General features: G+C 38.1%; 2 protein-coding genes across 5 annotated transcripts; one reads left to right on the forward strand and one right to left on the reverse strand.

The window, feature by feature from the left end:
- The first annotated feature begins 2288 nt into the window (after nt 1-2288).
- LOC130745272 (TMV resistance protein N-like) lies at nt 2289-12192 on the forward strand. 4 transcript variants are annotated; one of them, XM_057597442.1, is made up of 3 exons: nt 2289-3044; nt 4721-5174; nt 10868-12192. In XM_057597442.1, the coding sequence occupies exons 1-2, from the start codon at nt 2551-2553 to the stop codon at nt 5166-5168; spliced, it is 942 nt and encodes a 313-aa protein (XP_057453425.1). In that variant the 5' UTR covers nt 2289-2550; the 3' UTR covers nt 5169-5174; nt 10868-12192. The 4 variants fall into 4 exon arrangements, 1 of the variants encoding a protein (XP_057453425.1); XR_009021641.1 differs by lacking the exons at nt 2289-3044; nt 10868-12192 and adding exons at nt 3058-3770; nt 3913-4005 and having other exon boundaries at nt 4199-4836; XR_009021639.1 differs by lacking the exons at nt 2289-3044; nt 10868-12192 and adding exons at nt 3058-4005; nt 4199-4291 and having other exon boundaries at nt 4721-4749.
- LOC130745273 (L10-interacting MYB domain-containing protein-like) lies at nt 7626-8734 on the reverse strand. Its single transcript, XM_057597443.1, has 2 exons — nt 8136-8734; nt 7626-8034 (listed from the first exon to the last, which is right to left on the reverse strand). Exons 1-2 carry the CDS (start codon nt 8460-8462, stop codon nt 7873-7875), a joined length of 489 nt encoding a protein of 162 aa, XP_057453426.1. The 5' UTR covers nt 8463-8734; the 3' UTR covers nt 7626-7872.
- Nucleotides 12193-19913: the final 7721 nt, after the last annotated feature.

Consider the following 19913-nt stretch of genomic DNA (forward strand, 5'->3'; position numbering starts at 1 on the left):
GACTGTGTAGATGTTTTGGACAACACCTTAGACATTGAACCAAATGTGGAAGTGAGGGGAGGTGAAATTGATGCAAACACAACAGATCCAAGTGATGGATGCAATGGAACCTCTCACGCGGCAGTAGATGCTGTGCCCAATCAGTTTTGTTCGTTGGGGCAAGGACATAGAATAAAAATGCCTTCCACACGGCTGCGTGACTATGTAACTAACACCGTCCAGAAGTTGAGCCCATTCTCAAGTTCATCCTCTCCAACACATCCCTCAGGTGCGCCTTATTCTATAACACACTATGTAAATTGTAACAGATTCAATTTTGCACATCGTGCCTTTCTTGCAGCAATCACGCAAGATCAAGAGCCCAATACCTACACTGAAGCTGTAAAAGATAGTCGATGGAGAGAAGCCATGAGTAGTGAAATCCAAGCTCTCGAAACCAATGGGACTTGGACAGTGACATCCTTACCCATAGGAAAGAAAGCACTTGGTTGCAAGTGAGTCTATAAGATAAAGCACAAATCAGATGGAACAGTGGAGAGATTTAAAGCTCGGCTAGTGATTCTTGGAAATCATCAGGTCGAAGGAATAGACTACACAGATACCTTCGCTCCTGTTGCAAAAATGGTGACAGTTCGGAAAGTATTAGCTGTTGCAGCAGCAAAAAATTGGGAGCTTCACCAAATGGATGTACACAATGCATTTCTACATGGCGAGCTTCAGGAAGAGGTGTTCATGAGAATGCCACCGGGTTTTGCTGTCCAGCAATCTGATAAGGTGTGCAAACTGAGAAAATCCTTATATGGATTGAAACAAGCTCCGCGGTGTTGGTTCTCTAAACTGTCCACTGCCCTCAAGAGCTACGGATTCACACAATCCCTCTACGACTACTCCTTGTTCGTGTTGCAAAAATCTGAACAACAGCTTGTGGTTCTAGTATATGTGGATGACCTTATTATCTCTGGGAACAATCATGAAGCCATCACTCGATTTAAGAGCTATTTGAACACCTGCTTTCATATGAAGGATTTGGGAATTCTCAAGTACTTTCTCGGCGTTGAGGTAGCTCGTTCCTCAACTGGTATATTTTTGTGCCAACGGAAATATGCATTGGATATAATTGCTGAAACTGGACTCCTTGGAGCAAAACCAGCAAGCACACCTTTGGAACAGAATCATCGCTTGGGTCTTGCTACTGGTGGTTTCATTACCAACCCCGACTAGTATCGACGATTGGTAGGAAGACTTATCTATCTGTGTTTTACACGGCCAGAACTGTCATATTGTGTGCACATTCTCTCTCAGTTTATGCAGAAGCCACGAGAAGAGCATTGGGAGGCAGCATTGCGAGTAGTTCGCTTCCTGAAAGGGAGTCCCGGGCAGGGAATCCTTTTGCAAAAAGATAGTGATTTAAAGTTGTATGGTTGGTGCGACTTAGATTGGGCTGGCTGCCCCTTAACGCGAAGGTCTCTCACTGGATGGTTTGTGCTTTTGGGGCAGTCACCAATTTCTTGGAAGACTAAGAAGCAACATACTGTGTCTCGCTCATCAGCTGAAGCTGAGTACCGTTCCATGGCAACCGCTACTTGCGAGCTTAATGAGATAATTACGGTAATGAGATAATTTAGAATTATCTCATCACTGTCCAGCTGCTTTCATTTATGCAGTGAGATAATTATGGGATTGTTATAGCTGTACAATTGCTGTCAAATCTGGTCAGAGGTTCTTGTATTATTGTACATCTAATTTAGGAATGTATTAGGCTGTAATTTGCATAATCACAGGGATTTGATAAGAGTCTATTAGGAGTAACAGTTGACTCATTTTCTGTATATATTTGGTACGAATATCAATGAAAGGCAGAGAGTTGTGTTCTCTCAAAATTCTTTACTTTCTCTCATCCAAACAAAACATTAGCATTAGGAGATTTTCCGGGAAGTTTCTCCCACTATATCATTGATTTTGTAATGAATTTCAACCAAATATCGCATACGACTTTTTGAAAATTGTCATATTTCCCGTCCTCGAAATATCTCAGATTGGCATTATTGCATAAGATAGAATCATGTGACTGTACGTCTGACACGTTAGAAATAAAGGATAAATTTATGAATAAGTACACCAGCTTATAAAGTTGAAAAAATTGTATAAAAATAAAAAATTTTTCCAGCCTTCTTAAGTTAGAATTTTTTACTGCCCGTTGATCTATATATTAATTAAGTGTTGTATCAAATTATTCTAATATGATATAATGTGAAAACAAGAGAAATAAAAAAGAAAATTGTCTCAAAATGAAAAAGAATATTATACTGTCAATTATTGTCAGACGCGTTTATAGAACTAGTGAAGGAGGCGGTCACAGGATGAGGAACGCGGATACAGAAAAAACTGAAAAAAAGTCATAAATCATAAATGCAAGTAGTTTTTTACAAGTCAATTATTTGAAGTTTCAACACCTTCGACGTAGTTGCCTCCTTATTTAGAAGATGCTTTCTATACATTTCCCACAATTTCTCCATTTCTAAACAGTGTCATTAGTCTTCTTTAGTAAATATGTATTGCAAGCAAATCCAAAGCAGCTCTTCATCTCAAACTATATGGAAATATGACGTGTTTCTAAGTTTTAGAGGTGAAGACACTAGAAACAACTTCACTGATCATCTTTTTGGCGCTCTTTATGAAAAAGGCTTTGTTATATTCAAGGATGACATAAAGCTCACAAAAGGAGGAGATATATTCACTGAGCTTCTACAAGCAATTGAAGAATCCCAAATTTTGATTGTGGTCTTCTCAAAAAATTATGCTTCTTCCAAATGGTGCTTGCAAGAACTTGCAAAGATTGCTGATTGCATTAACGTACAAGGACAAAAAGTTCTGCCTATTTTCTATGATGTGAATCCATCTGATGTGAGAAGACAAAGTGGAAATTATGAAAAAGCCTTCGCGAAGCATGAAGAAAGATTCAAAGATCATATAGAGATGATTCAAACATGGAGGGAAGCTCTATCACAAGTAGCTAGTCTCTCTGGTTGGGATATCAGCAATAAGTAAGTAATCTCTTTTTTTTTTTTTTTTTTTTTTTTTTTTTTTTTTTTTAGTTATTTTCCTGCTATTCATTGATATTTTGTTGCCATACAAAAGCATTTTGCTGCAATTTGGGTATTTTATTAGAGCGGAAATCCCATTGAGAAAATAAAATAATGGAGAAAATATGACACCAATAATTTAACGTTGTTCGACAATTTGCCTACATTCACGACTGAATAGCAACAGAAAAATTCCACTATGATAAAAGAGAATTAATTACAAATTCACTCAGTGTTTCAGTCACTTCACAAAATGCAATTACACCCAATACCACTCTCAGTCAAGTCTCTCTCACACACTCTAATATATAACTCACACTATTAGAACAAGAGAATAAGAGATTGAGGAGACAACTCACAGTTGATTTTGGTGCGTCCTCATGAGGCATTGGGCATGGCTATTTATAGCCAAAGTTCATGAAATTCCAGCCACATGATTTTTTTCTTGGTGTGGCAAAAACTTGGCCACACATATTTGCCAATCATGTGGCTTCTCTAAATGCCATGTCTCTTTCCTTTTAGCCACAATATAATAAATCTCCATCTTGGCTAAAAGACTATCATAGCTTTCCTTCTGCTGCTCTCCTTCATGCCCGTTAGAATTTCAGAACTCTAATCCAGTTCATACAATGTTTGAACTTGGCTGTCGGGACTAGCTTTGTCTTCATGTCTACCAGGTTTTCTGCAGTGGGTATCTTCTCAACTCTAACCATTCCTTTCTCAACGATATCTCTGAAAAAGTGCATCCTAACATCAATATGCTTAGTTCTTTCATGATACATTGGATTCTTCGTCAGATGTATTATGTATAACACTTTGACTATTGTAGTAGATGGTTGTTTCTTCCGGTTCAGTGGCGGTACGTAGTTGAGACAGGGGAGGGCTGCTGCCCCCCCAACAAAAATTTTAAAATCACCTATAGGTACCATATATAATAATTACTAATATATTTTATACTTTTTTAATGTAGTACCTATATAGCTTAGGTCACACGCTTGGCATTTTTTTACCTTTAGAAACTTCTACAGACTACAGCTCATCTCTCGTTCTCATTCTCTCACCGCCTCGCAGTCTCGCACACTCCATATTCACGTTTTATCCCCTTTCTTTTACAGCAAAGAAACAAGTGCTTCAACAGTGGCAACAACAATCAATTAACACTAAGAAATCAAGAATTTTCTAATTGGCTTTGGCTTTGACCCTTCACAGTACGTTGCCTTTTCTCTCTAGTCTCTATCTCATCTAGACTAAAATATATGAACTTGATTTCTTTTCTCACCACAATTGGATTTAATTGCTTATTTTGACTATCCTTTAGAAGACAACTTTTACCTATTTATTTTCTATTTTACCTCAAAAGTAGTACATGATTTTGTTTTGTGATTAGATTCTTCTTTGAAAGTGAGTGCTTTGTATAAAAAAATTAGGGTTGCTACTTGCTACTTACGTATCTACAAAATTGGGGAAAATTGGGGTTGCTGCGTATCTATAAAATTGGGGAATGTTATGAACTTATGATTTTGCTAACTTACTATTGGGTTTGTTACTATGTTTTAAGTTTGGGTATCACACAAGTGAAGTGACATTATAAGCTTGTTTTGTTGACTGATAACTCTAAGCTCATCTTTGGTTCCTAGGGATGCTTACAAATCCTTTGATATTGATAGCATTTGCACTATTGTGGAGAAATTTTATCCTATGGATTTTAGTGAGCAGGAGAAGATTAATTTGAGATTTCAACTTCAACATTTCATCACTGATGCTCGTCAAGAATCAAATTTGAAGAACTTGTCAACTATTCAAGAATTGTGTTCATGTTTGGCAGCAACAAAAAAATCAGAAGTTTATTACTTGTTTGATAGATTGTTTCGTCTTATCATGACTCTTCCAGTTTCTACAGCTACATCTGAAAGGTCTTTTTCAGCAATGAAAATCATCAAGACTAGGTTGAGAAACAAGATGGAAGCTGATTATCTAGCCGACAGCATGATAGTTCACATTGAAAGGGATATTGCAACAAGTTTTAGCTCCGATTCACTTATTGATGATTTCAAGTCACTAAAAGAGCGCAGAGCGGCACTATAATTGAAGGTGACTTTTAATATTTATGGCAAATTTTATGTTAACATTGCACTTAAATTTAAAATATATTACATGTTTAGTTTAGGCACAAAAATTTTATTTACAGCCCCACCAAATAATATATTCTAGTTCCGCCACTGTTCCGGTTGTATACCCAACTCTTCAATTAGACCTTTCTCCCATATGCCTTCCTCTACAACTTCTGTTACTGTGATGTACTCCGCTTCAGTTGTAGACAAAGCAACACTTTATTGTAAAGTTGCTTTCCAACTAATAGTACAACCACACAGTGTAAAGACATATCTAGTGAGTGATCTTCGCTTATCCAGATCTTCGGCATAGTCTGAGTCAACGTATCCTTTGATCTTTCTCCTGACATCTTTGACATTTCCATATAAAAGCCCTATACCTGTGGTACTTTTCAGGTAGCGCATAATCCACTTCATAGCTTTCTAGTGAATTTTGTCAAGACTTGCCATATACTTTCTTACCATGCTTACTGCTTGTGCAATATCTGGGCTAGTGCACACCATGACATACATGAGACAGCTAACTGCGCAAGGTACATTTGACATCTTCTTTTCACTCTCAGTTTGTGGACCCAAGGATGTCGAAAGTTTGAAATGAGTGAGTCGCCAATGGTGTAGTTACAGGTTTAACATTTTGCATGGCAAATTGTTCAAGTACTTTCTCAATGCACTTCTTTTGCGATAGAAAGAGCGTCTTTGCTCTTCTATCCATGTGAAGCTCCATTCCCAGAATTTTCCTTGCAGCTCCTAAGTTCTTCATTTCAAACTCCAAGCTCAATTGAGCTTTTAAGTTCTTATTTCAGACATGTTCTTACAGGCGATCAACATGTTATTTACATAAAAGAGTAAGTAAATGAATTACTTATCTGCAAGCTTCTTGTAGTAGACACACTAGGCTCACTTCTGCAATAGCCATTTTCAAGCATGAAGGTGTGAAACCTCTTGTACCACTTGTCTGGGAGACTGTTGAGGCCAAATAAAGATTTCTTCAAAAAGCAAACATGATCTTCCTTCCCCTCGGACTTCAAATCCCTGAGGCTGCTTCCTGCAGATTTGTTCCTCCAGCTCACCATGCAAGAATGTTGTCTTGACATCTAGCTGCTCAAGTTGTAGATCAAATTGAGATACAATGGCAAGTAGGATGCGAATAGAGCTATGTTTATCATAGGAGATAAAATCTTTAGCAACTAATCGTGCTTTACATCTTGCATCTTTAACTCCACAAATTCCTTCCTTCTTCTTGAAGACCCATTTGCATCTAACAATGTTCTAAGCCTTTGGCTTTTCAACAAGAACCCAAGTATGATTCTAATGAAGAGATTCAATTTCCTCCGTTATGGCAGCAATCCATTGAGAAACTTCACTGTTGTTGACAGCTTCTCCGTAAGACTGAGGTTTATTATCAGCAGTATTTAGAGCGTACGACACCAGTTCAGCATAGCCATACTTTTGAGGAGATTTTATTAGGGTTGTTAATGTCGGATAGCGTAGCATAGCGGCAAGCCCCAAAAAAGTTATTTTGAGCGCCATAGCGGACAATAGCGTCAAATAGCGGTGAATGGTGGAGTAGCGGTGAACCCTCAGGGCGCTATGCTATAGCTCTATTCCACCCCTATAGCGAGCTATTAACAAGCCTAGATTTTATCAGTCTGACAGGGTTGAAGAAGAGGAAGAGAGAAAAAGAGAGAGCGAGAGAGAGAAAGAGAGAGAGAGGGGGAAAGATAGGGATTGAAAAGAAACAGTTCATACAATCTACTGTGAATGACCAATTACAAGGTATTTATCTATCCCAGATATACAGAACAAACTTTCCCGCCTAATCCAAGTTCAGCTGAAAGCCAAATCACCAAAACATTCGCATCAAATCCCCCCCCCCCCCCCCCCCTAAAATCCTCCTTGTCCTCAAGGAGAAGCAGAAGTGTCAAATGTCGGAAACTACAACATCAGGTCATATGAGGCAGTTTGGATGAGCTTCTTTATAAGCTCTTATAGAAAAAGAGCTTTTTGTAGAAGCTCTAAATGAAAAAGCTCCTCTTAAATAAGTTATTTAGCGTTTGGATGCACACATACATAAGTGCTTATTCAAGTAGAAAGTGGCGTTTGGATACATTTGTATAAGCACTTTTATTTTATAAAATTACGAAAAAGGGCATGATTTTAATATTAATAGATTCAAATATTTAAATACTAAAAAATTTATCATTAAACTATTTATTAGTAAAATTATTTAAGTTATTTTATAAATAAATATTATATTTGTATCTTTTAATGAAATTTTTTGGCAAAAAATATTTGAACAATGGTTTTTTTAAAATAAAATTGAAATGTTTTATTTATTTGTGTTAGAAATTTTCAAAAAATTAAATGTGTGTGTACACTAAGCATCTCTACTAAAAACAAATGCCATAATATCATAATGTTAACAATGCTCTAACAATAACGTCAAACCATATCAAGTATCAAATAGTTAATACAAATCATAATTCGTAGTCTTGAATATAATCATACCACCTTACAAATAAAAAGACATATCTACTAAAGTATCATAGATAACTAGGAAAAAAGTTAAACTCCTGTTGGAAACATATTTTTGATGTGTTCCCTAATTTGCTCCATTTGCAAGGAACTTTGAAAATCAGGTTCCTCCCATGTAACATGTAACAGTACTTGGGTCAGCTTCATTTTCTCCTCCTCCATCTTCTATCATTTCTTCTAATAAAGTTATGCAAAGCCATACAAGCCGTAATGATTTTGTTTTGTGTCTTCAAATCATAAGAAGGCATACTACCCAGTATCTTCCATTTTGCTTCATCTCTAAACTTTCCAACCTCAAGACTATCCTGTGGAAAAGAAAAACAAGGATTAACACTTGCAAAACTCAGGAAATTGTAGAGCAGATCATGCAAATACAATAGCTGAAATAAACAGTCATCACACATACCTTGATTTTGGCCTCCCACCATTCATCACTAGCAGCTACTGTTCTCTTAGTTGCATCCCAACCAAGACCTGATTCTCTTGCATTAAGCTTTGTCCATAATGCCCAATCTACTTTCAAATGATCCCACTTATTTTTAAATTTTTTATAATCATATGCTAACTTTGTGGCATTGTTGAACTTGGCTTGTATATTTGCCCATCCAGTTCTTGTAAAGTGAATGTGAGGTCTATTCCCAGCACGTACCTCTTCAACGCGCACTTTCAAAAAAATTCCAAGATTCTTATCACTCCAATCTGCTCTCTTTCGTTTCACATGAACTTGAGACATTTCAACAAGCTTTAAGAAACAGTATATAAGTGAATGGTAAGCACATCATTCAATTCAATTAATATTGCAAGTTAACTAACTATCTTTCTTGAATTCTTGACAGTGCATACAAATGGAATATTAAAATTTACATAAGGAAATTAGCAATCAAAACAGCAACCGTTTCAACTTGTCCATGAAATGAAATGCTACCAGAGAACACAGTACATAGATGATGATGCCATTGATAATTGAGAAAAAATAAAAAAGAAAAAAAAAGTAGAAAACAGAATCAAACCTAAAAGCAAAAGAAGCTAAAAATCAAACCTACCATTGATAAGTGGGTGTAACATACCAAAATGAGTGTGAACAAGCAATGCTTTCACATACCTTCTTGTAGAAACTTGGTATTGTAGAAGCTTCAACACTTTTCTTCTGCTTTTCCTTAAAAATGTCAAGCAAAATTCTCTTTGTTTCAAGCTCTGCAAATTAAAGTAGAAAATCAAAATAGGGTGTTGTCAAGTTCTGCAAATTACAGTTCCACCATGCAATGAAGCATTCAACTTTAAAAGAATCACCCAATTCAATTTTCTTTAGCTTTAATCCTTTGCTTCAATTTTGTTTTGTTGGTCTTTAAAATGATCAGAAGATGACATTAACAAAGTCTCAAAGCATATATATAGCACCATGATCACTAGCCATAAGTTAATCATAACAAATCTACTACAGGGAAACAGAGCAAAGAAATAAGAAATAAAATCTAACATAACTACATAAGACACATACAGATCCATGTAATTATAAATATTTTGATTTGATTAGGCTCCATGCCAAAAAAAAAACGCACCAGAAGTGCTTTTTCATTTCATTTGATTAATAATCATCATGGTAGACCCTTCCAAAAATTATGAAGGGGGGGGGTGTCACCTTTTACCGCTCAAATTTGTGTGTTATTCGGATCCACAAACTAGCCACATTAAACTAGACCCCATTACCTTTAGTTCTAACAATCTCATTTATTGAAGATGTCAAGCTAAACACACTCTGATGAATGAATCAAACAGATTTCAGTGTGGTGATTTCAATTTCAATCACAATGTTGAACTGGAAATTTAGGGAACAAATTCACACAAAATGAAAATCACAAAAATCAGAACGCAACCAGATGAATTCGAAATTGGCAAAGAACAGAACTACCAACAGAAAGTGAATCTCTCAAAATTGATAACATAAGCAGGATCAATTATCAAACCCTAATCAGATTATAACATATAAATCCCTTATCCATCAAACCCTAATCGGATTGTAACCTATAAGAACTACAAAAATTAAACCACAAATTTGGGATAAATCAGAATTCAAGATAATGAAAACAGAGTCGCAATTTGATGAATTCGAAACAGACGAAGACGCACCTTGGTAGGAGAAATAGAGAGAAAAGGAACTGCACGATCAGGTTTTGATGAACTAATTCAATTCGAATGAGAATGTCGATGAGTTGAATCCAAAGAATGTCGATCGTGACGACGGCGGAGGCCGTGACGGCGGCGACGACGAGATTCAGCGGGGAACCATTTGTGTGCTAGGGTTTAGTGTTTCAGATGGAGAGAATTGAAATGTAGGACAAGGCTTGTCATTCTGATATTTTGCTAAGGGTAATTTTGTCAATAAAGTTTTAGGTAACAGCTTCCCGAAAAAGCAGAAAAAATAAGCTCCAGACCCAGCTTTTCAAAAAGATCTTTAAGAAGCTTTTTAATAAGTTAAAATAAATTATCCAAACACCATTTTTTAATAAGCTCTAGCTTTTTTCTAGTGAAAAAGCTGTAATAAGAGCTTATTTATGGTATCCAAACGGCCTCATAGAAGTTCCCAAGTAGCTTCCTATTCCAATCCATTCTGCCACTGCACCAAAACTTCAGTCACAGCGCGATGGTGGCGCTGAACCATGTGGCGGTCTAAAATCTTAAAAGGAACTTGTGGCATCCAAATTATCCCACACCAGAGACAGTGAATGACAAGAAATTGAAGGATCTTTGCACGCCTTCAGAAGAGAAACATGAAAGAATCTGATATAAGCCACAACTCCTACACGACGAAGAATCTGATAAGGTCCAAAATAACGTGGGGAAAGTTTTTCAGTGGCCCTATACTGAACAGAGTGCTGCCTATAAGGCTGCAATTTCAAAAAGACCCAATCCCCTTCCTTGAATACACGATCAGATCGGTGTTTGTCAGCCAAGTGCTTCATACAAGCTTGAGCTTTTTCTAAATTCCCTCTAAGTTTGCTGATCATCATCTCGCAGGCCATAAAACTTGTTAAGTTCAAACGTGTTACAACGTGTTTCAATCTTATTTTGATCCTAACAATTTTTATAAATACTTTTCTCTATTAAAATCTAATTCCAGATGTTAATGACATTTTTCAGGAGATATATATTATAAGGTCGCATGCTTCAACGAATATGTCTAAGCCTTATAAGGAAAAAGAAGTTTACGCAAGATATGACCGCATCGTCCAGTAAACAAGGAAGACACTTGTTCTGTATCGTTTTATGCCACGTCATACCTCAGAATTTCAGAAGAAGCCTTTGAGCGGGAAAGTCAAAATTGTATCTCAACTATTTGCCCCATGCTTTAGTCAGAAGGAAACTAATCTGGTCACGTGCAAACTGATTTACCTTTGAAGAGAGAAGTCTCGATGACCAATGAAGAGGAAAAAGGACAACACGTCAACATCACTTTTCCAAAATGTCTCTCTTCTGCAAAGTAGCCCAAAGCTATCACCACCTACTAGCTGACAAAGTACACCTTTTTGGCTAAAGGATAGTTTTGAACAGCTGCATGCATTTAATGAAGCTACCAACCGGAGATCTGAATCAATGGTTAGATGACACTCACAACGGCTACAAACAACGGCCAGATTTTGTGTCTCAACGGCTACACAACTAGCAAGATCATATATAAAGGACATATCTGAAGATTGAAGAAGACAAGAAGAGAAAAATTTATTGCAAGAAAAGAAAGAACTCAGAGCAGTTATTCAAAACATTCTTCAAAGCATTAAAAGCTCACAGCAGATTTCCTAAGAGTCAAATCTGATCTCATACCTCTGCTAAATCAAGAGAGAATACCAAACCTTAAAAGAGTCAAACCTCTTCTCTTACTTCTCTCTTAGATTCTGAACTCCTGTGTGTTCCAACGTCCTTTCAGAACCCAAAACACTTGAGAGTTCTAGTGCCATAAATTGTCTACACCAACTCTTTTGAGAAGAGATTTCTTGTAGAGCCAAACAATCTTGTTGATTGTAGGAGGAGTCCTGTACAATACTTGGAGAAGTCCGTGATAATACTAGGAGGAGTCCTGTACAATACTTGGAGAAGTCCGTGATAATACTTGGAGAAGTCCTGTCTAATACTTGTATTGGAGAAGTCCTTGATACTTGCTAGTGAAAATCTTGGTGGTTGCCAAGTACTGGACGTAGCCCAATCGTTTAGGGTGAACCAGTATAAATTCCTGTGTGCTGATCGTTCTGCTTTATTTACTTACTTCCGCTGCACTAAACAGTTTTTGAAAAGTCACCAGAACAATTTTCTTAAGAACTTATCTCCTTTTCATAAACTAAAGTTTTAACAAGTAATTTTTAAGAACACAATTCAAACCCCCCTTTCTTGTGTTACTTATTTACATATCAATTGGCATCAGAGCTTAGGCTCTAGAACTAACATCTTAACAGGTGTAGAGTAAAGATCCATGGCAGAAGATCAAGCTATCGCTACGGGCTCATCCACCAACAAGCCTCCTTTTTTGATTGAACCGAATATCCCTACTGGAAGACGCACATGCAACTTTTCATAGAATCCTCAAGCTACAAGTTGTGGGATATCATTGAAAATGGCAACATCGTCTATAAAGATGACGCTGGTGAACCCATCAAGAAAGATCAGCTGACAGAAGCTCAACGCAAAGACTATCAACTCAATTCAAAGGCAAAACTATTTCTTTTATGTGCCTTAAGCAAAGCTCAGTTGGACAAAGTTGATGGACTCGCAACTGCCAAAGAAGTATGGGAAGCTCTAGGGCTTGCCTATGAAGGTACAGCAAATGTACGTCAAGCCAAAGTAAGTTTACTAGTGGCTGAATATGAAACCTTCAAAATGAAGGAAAATGAAACCATTGATGAAATGCTCGCAAGATTTCAAACCATTATCAATGGTCTTCGAAATCTCGATCGCACATACGCACACATTGATCAAATCACAAAAATACTGAGGTGCCTTCCTAAGAGATGGAGACCCAAAGTTACTGCTATCCAAGAAGCAAGAGATCTTAGCACACTAAAACTTGAAGATCTCCTGGGATCTCTGAAGGTTCATGAGATTGAACTTTCTCAAGATGAAAGCCTAAAGAAGCAGAAAAGCATCGCCTTCAAAGCTAACATCTCCAAAAACAGTCAGACGAAAGAAATGTCTGATGAAGAAGATTCCTCAGAAGAACTGTCCGATGATGAGCAAGCACTGTTCAACAGAAAGTTCAAAAAGATGTGGATCAAACAACAAAGAGGAAAAGGCCTGAAGAAGGACAACAAAAGAGAATCAAGTCAGAAAAAGAAATCCTTTCCACACAAAGGTGAAAGCACCTCAACTGCAGACAAAAGCAACATTACATGTTTCGAATGCAAAAAGCCAGGTCACATCAAACCAGACTGTCCTAGACTAGCTAAAAAGCCTGTCAGGAAACCATTCTACAAGAAGAAGAAAGCTCTAGTAACTGGCTGGGATGATTCTGAAAACAACTCTGAAGATGACGAGGAAGAAGAAGATGAAGAATCTCTATTCGCTCTCATGGCTTCAGTAGATGGATCAGATGATGATGAAGATGATGAGATTTACTTAACAGAACGAAGGAAACGCCAACAATGGTACCTGGACAGTGGATGCTCGCGTCATATGACGGGAGAAAAGTCTATGTTCCCCAAGATTCAAGTTAGATCTGATGGTGGATTTGTAACCTTTGGTGGAAATCAAAAAGGATTCATTGTTGGAGAAGGTACTGTTGGTAAGGAACCTCTTCCAGTAATTAATAATGTCTTATTAGTTGAAGGGTTAAAACATAATCTACTTAGCATAAGTCAATTATGTGATAGTGGATTCACTGTTTCCTTTAATAAAGTGAAGTGTAGTGTTACTGATTCCGATGACAAAATCATCTTTGAAGCTCAGAGACAAGGGAATCTATATAAGACGAACTTGGAAAACCTAGCAAATCAAAATGTAACTTGTCTAGTATCATCAGAGGATAATACATGGCTTTGGCATAGGAAGCTAGGGCATGCATCCTTAAGGACCATTACTAAAATCATAAGTAATGACTTAGTACGTGGTTTGCCAAAACTATCTATTAAATCTGATGCTACATGTTCTGCATGTACTCAAAGCAAACAGCATCGTACCTCCTGTCGTGCTAAAAACTTTGTCAGTACTAGCAAACCTCTGGACCTCTTACATATGGATTTGTTTGGTCCCACTAGGGTAGCTAGTGTTTCTGGAAAAAGATTTTGTTTTGTCATTATCGATGACTACACAAGATTCTGTTGGGTCTACTTCCTAAGAAGCAAGGATGAAACATTCCAAGCATTCAAGATCTTCAGCAAAAGAGTTCAAAATGAAAAGGGCTACTGCATCACAGCCATTCGCAGTGATAGAGGAGGAGAGTTTGTGAATGAAGATTTTGAAAAATTCTGTGCACAAGAAGGTATCAGCCATCAGTTCTCAGCTCCAAGGACACCACAGCAAAACGGTGTAGCTGAACGGAAGAACAGATCACTTCAAGAAATGGCAAGGACAATGCTCAGTGAAACTTCCCTACCAAAGTATTTCTGGGCTGAAGCTATTGAAACTGCATGCTACATTCAGAATAGAATATCTATGCGACCCATGTTGAAAAAGACTCCATATGAACTGTGGAAAGATAGAAAGCCAACTGTATCGTACTTTCATCCATTTGGATGCAAGTGTTACATTCTCAACACCAAGGACAACATCAGAAAATTTGACAATAAGTCTGATCAAGGAATTCTCCTTGGATATTCTTCTCACTCCAAAGCCTATAGAGTTTACAACTCAAGAACAAAAGTTGTTGAAGAATCTATCAATGTCAAGTTCGATGATAGTTCAATCAAGGCCGTTGATCGTTTAGAAAGAGATTTTCTCAATCTAGACCTATCAGATCATGATGAAGCAGATGACGACACAACAAGAGCTCAACCATCAGAATCAGTTCATGAAGATCAATCTCCGTCACCTCCTGGTACTATTCCTGAACAGTCTGACCAAGTCATGACTTCAAGCGGAATCTCACTTCCAAAGGAGTGGAAGTACAGAAGTGATCATCCACCAGAGCAAATCATTGGAAGTGTATCAGAAAGAGTAAAGACCAGATCAGCATTCAGAGAAGAATCAAACAGCGCATTCATCTCAGAGATTGAACCAAAGAACGTTGAAGAGGCTCTACAAGATGAAGGATGGATTCTGGCTATGCAAGAAGAACTAAATCAATTTGAAAGAAGTCAAGTATGGACCCTAGTTCCAAGACCAACTGGAAAATCTATCATTGGTACTAAATGGGTCTTCAGAAACAAGATGGATGAAAATGGGAAAGTCACTAGAAACAAAGCGAGACTAGTAGCACAAGGTTACAACCAACAAGAAGGAATTGACTACACTGAAACGTTCGCACCAGTTGCAAGAATTGAAGGAATAAGGATACTCCTAGCTTTTGCATGTCAACATTCCATCAAGCTATATCAAATGGATGTCAAAAGCGCCTTTCTGAACGGAGTAATTGAAGAGGAAGTCTATGTGAAGCAACCTCCAGGCTTTGAAGAACCATCCACTCCAGACTACGTGTACAGGTTGAAGAAAGCTCTGTACGGTTTAAAACAAGCCCCAAGGGCTTGGTATGATTGTCTAAGCAACTTCCTCATGAAGAATGGTTTTTCAAGAGGAAAGATTGACAACACCCTCTTCAGGAAGCAATTGAAGGACGACTACATCCTTGTACAATTGTATGTTGATGATATCATCTTCGGTGCAACTAGCGATAAACTGTGTAAAGAATTTTCTACTCTCATGCAAAGTGAATTTGAAATGAGTATGATGGGAGAACTGAAATTCTTTCTGGGACTTCAAATCAAGCAAGAGAAAGACAAGATCTTCATACATCAGTCCAAGTACATAAAGGATATGCTCAAGAAATACAACATGCACAAGTCAAATGAGATGAGTACTCCTATGTATCCCAACACTGTTCTGGACAAAAGTGATGAAAGCTCACCAGTTGACCCAACATCGTACAGAGGGATGATTGGTTCACTTCTTTATTTAACGTCCAGCAGACCAGACATAATGTTTAGTGTTTGTCTATGTGCAAGGTTTCAGGTAAACCCACAGCAATCTCATCTTAGTGCTGTTAAGCGAATCTTTAGATATTTAATTGGTACTGCTAATCTTGGTCTATTATATGAGAAAGGTGAAGATTTCAGGTTGAAAGGATTTTGTGATGCGGATTATGCTGGTGATCGAGTTGAACGGAAAAGCACTAGTGGAGGCTGTCACTTTCTGGGAAACTGTTTAGTATCCTGGACAAGTAAACGTCAAAGCACTATTTCCTTATCCACTGCTGAAGCTGAATATGTGGCAGCAAGTTCTTGTTGTACACAACTCCTATGGATAAAGCATCAACTTGAGGATTACAACATTCATGAATACAAGATACCTCTTTTATGTGATAACACAAGTGCCATCAATATTGCCAAGAATCCAGTTCAGCATTCAAGAACAAAGCACATTGAGATCAAACATCATTTCATTAGAGACCTTGTGGCAAAGGGAAACATTGATATATCTCATATACACACAGAAGATCAACTTGCTGACATACTCACGAAACCTCTTTTAGAAGGCAGATTCTCAGATCTAAGAACAAGGATAAATATGCACTCTACTCAATAAAAGGTATGGAAACAAAGGTTTCTGTTTTGCAGGTTTCGTTCTTCGAAGAACATCCGCACTGTTCTGTCTCCTCACTGTTCAACCAGTAGATCAAATCGTTCAACAACTCTCTGTTCAATGAAGTTGCTCTCAGGAAATCTATATCGTTTGGTTAACAGCTGGCAAAGACATTGTTTAGTTCAATGCATCATTACTCTTGCACGTGCTACAACAGTGAACTTTGAAAGGTCTCATCACATTAAATGCGAAGCAGTTATCTCTCTTACTTTTAACGCGCGTGGTCTCAACTGCTCAATTGTTTAATAGTTTCTCTCTCATGAAAAGAAAACCGCCATCTGCACACCACCCAAAACTGCCATTCCTTATTCCAAATCAAATATATCCAAAAGATTTCCTTCTCTCTCTTTCACCTCACTTCATTTGACACTTACTCTCTCTCTCTTCCAAGTAAAGAAACCCTAAGCCTTCTCTGAAACTTCCTCTCATTCCCAAATGGTCGGAGTTCTTGCTACCTCTTCCAAAGCCGCTTCCAAATCTAAGGCCCCATCCAAGAAAGGTGGTAAAACACCTTACTCTGCTGAAGAAATGGAGATCATCCAGAGGAGATCAGAGAGGATCAACCGCCAACGCTCTGTTCAACTCAAGGAGGTTGGAGCCGTGAAAACTGAGAAACTGGGTGACAACTCTCTTGTGTCCCCAAGGTACTTTGATCTGAAGGTGTTTGCCTTCGTGAAGATGGCTGGGCTTGCAAACTTACTTCATCAGGACTGGGAGACGGTGTACACCATGGCTCAGCGCGAAGTGTATGTGCCTTTGGTAAAGGAATTTTATGACTGTGCCGTTGTGATAAATCACAGACAAGTCATTAGGTCCAAAGTAAATGACAAGATCATCTCAGTGACTCTCAACGACATGGCTGAAGCACTGAATGTGAAGTTGGAAGTTGGTGAAAAATATTCCCCAAATTGGTTTGCGAAAGTTGATGACTGGAAGTGCATTTGGAAGAACCAAGAGGAACCACTGACTGTGGAAGTGGGCAATCTCATTGATGATGTAAAGTTCAACAATGCTGTGATTAGCAAGGTTGTCTTACCAAAGGATGGTGCAAGAAATTATGTAAATGCGCATGCAAGGTACGCATTGTACAAGATCTTGAAAAGAGTGAAAATTAACCCTGCACACTTGATGTGGAACTACTTGATCAACTATCTGGAGAAAAGCCAAGGATACCTTCCTTTTGGCTCGCTGCTGACCGTTATTTTCGAAAAGAAAGGTGTTATCAAAGAGTTTCTGGAATCAGAGGATCGCTTGAATGAAGATGTGATCTTTCCTTCACCGATCAGACTGGGAGATGTGAGCAAAATGAACATTCCCTTTGATGCCTCTGATATTCCTGAAGAATTCTTGCCCAGAACAAGGAAAAACACCAGAGGAAAAGAAAAGGTATCTGATGAACAGAATGTCCAGACAAGGAAGAAAAATCTGACAAAACTGTCCGATGTGTCAAAGAAGGAACCGTCCAAGAGAACTGTTCCTGCAGCTCTCCGCATCGCACCGTTCCCTGAGGACGAGGAAGAACAGTCTGTTCGAATCAAGATTGTGAAGAGTGGTGAACCATTGCAGTCTCAATCCAACCCCATCGCTTCAAGAACCAGATCAGGAAAAGGTTCTCAGTCTGTCAAGAATGCTGAACCCAAAAAGCTAAAGAGATTGAGGAAGCAATTTGAAGAATCTCAAGTTACTGTTGAACCACAACCTGCATATCAGAAAAGGAAGATTCTCTCTGCTGAACCTGAGGAGCCCTTCTTTGATGAGGACATTGTCCTTCACACAAGGTTAGCAAACTCTCTCTTACCTTATCAAGAAATTCCTTCTGAAATGTCCAACAAAGAATTTCTGGATTCACTGTTTGTTGACAATACTCAAACACCACACTCCTCTCCAACACATTCACAACACCACACTGAACCATTGCCAAAACTCCCACCAAACACAAACCTCAATGAACCCTTGACTGAAACAACAAATGAACCACTCACATCTCAACCAAACTCTACCATGAACACTGCTTTTATCACTGACCAAACTGTCGTTGCACAAGAGAATGCCTCTGCATTCCAACTTGTTCAATCTTTGCCTAAGTCATTGATTGCCGATGAGCATATGACTTCTACTCTCAAACCGTTCACGAAAGCAAGCACTGAGAAGGCAAGCAGATCCGGTACTGGTCTCTATTTTTCTCAAGCAGAAAGAGGCGTCTTCAGACACTAGTGTCCTCTGCTATCCAACGCAGACGCACCTTGAGGACTACCAAGGGATCGTTCAAAAGCTACCTGAACTTCTAGCAAGAAAGATTGACAATCTTCAAGCAATCAGCTCACCGCCACATGGAAACGACAAGAGGGTGACAACTACTTGTTCCAACTTCACGCTTGCAAAGTTCCTGATCCAGAGTTCTGGAAATTGAGTGTCTCTGAGGGATATGTTGGTACTCTGCCATATTCTCTCATGAATCGGACCTCCGCGCTCTCACTGAAATTTGGAACTTGGGTGTTTGTACTCCTACCCACTCACATTCCTGAAGTTGTTTCTCATTCTGAGAAAGCCAACACTGACAAAGGAAAGGAGAAGATGCTTGAAGAAGCAGATAATACAGAGTCACAACTGAACAGTTCTGCTGATGGAAAAGAAGAAGATGAATCTGAGGGACTTCAAGCTGATTTCAAGACTGAAGGTGGAAGCTCAAGTGCTCAAGTCTTGGCGACTCAATTTGTCACCAGAGAAGACTTTGAAGACCACCGTGACCACATCAACCAGCAGTTCATGACTCTTGCCCAGAAAATCGATCAGCTGCTGACACGCTTTGGCTAATGGCCAACTCTCTATCCTGAACAATTCGCATTTACTTTTATGTTTTCAGACAATTGTTCACTGATTATGCATATTTTATCGTTCTATCATGCTTATCGTTTTATAACTAACATTTGCCATGTTTACTATGCATATTATACCTTTCTGCTAAATTCTTTTCCCTTTCTTTTTAATAATGCCAAAGGGGGAGAAAATAGAATTAGGAATTATAGAAAAGTTTAAGATCAAGTTCAAGGTTGTTTCCTTAACCTAACACCAAAGTTTTATACAACTCAGGGGAGTAATATGATTTGAATAAGTTTTTTTTTTTTTAAAACTTTTATCTTACCCAATTTAGGGGGAGCATAAATTCTTTTTACTCTTGATCATTATCCTTTTCAATAAAAATTGTCATTATCAAAAAGGGGGAGATTGTTAAGTTCAAACGCGTTACAACATGTTTTCAATCTTATTTTGATCCTAACAATTTTTATAAATACTTTTCTCTATTAAAATCTAATTCAGATGTTAATGACATTTTTCAGGAGATATATATTATAAGGTCGCATGCTTCAACGAATATGTCTAAGCCTTATAAGGAAAAAAGTTTACG

This window comes from Lotus japonicus, chromosome 3 (assembly GCF_012489685.1).
Source record: "Lotus japonicus ecotype B-129 chromosome 3, LjGifu_v1.2".
NCBI classification, from domain to species: Eukaryota; Viridiplantae; Streptophyta; class Magnoliopsida; order Fabales; family Fabaceae; genus Lotus; species Lotus japonicus.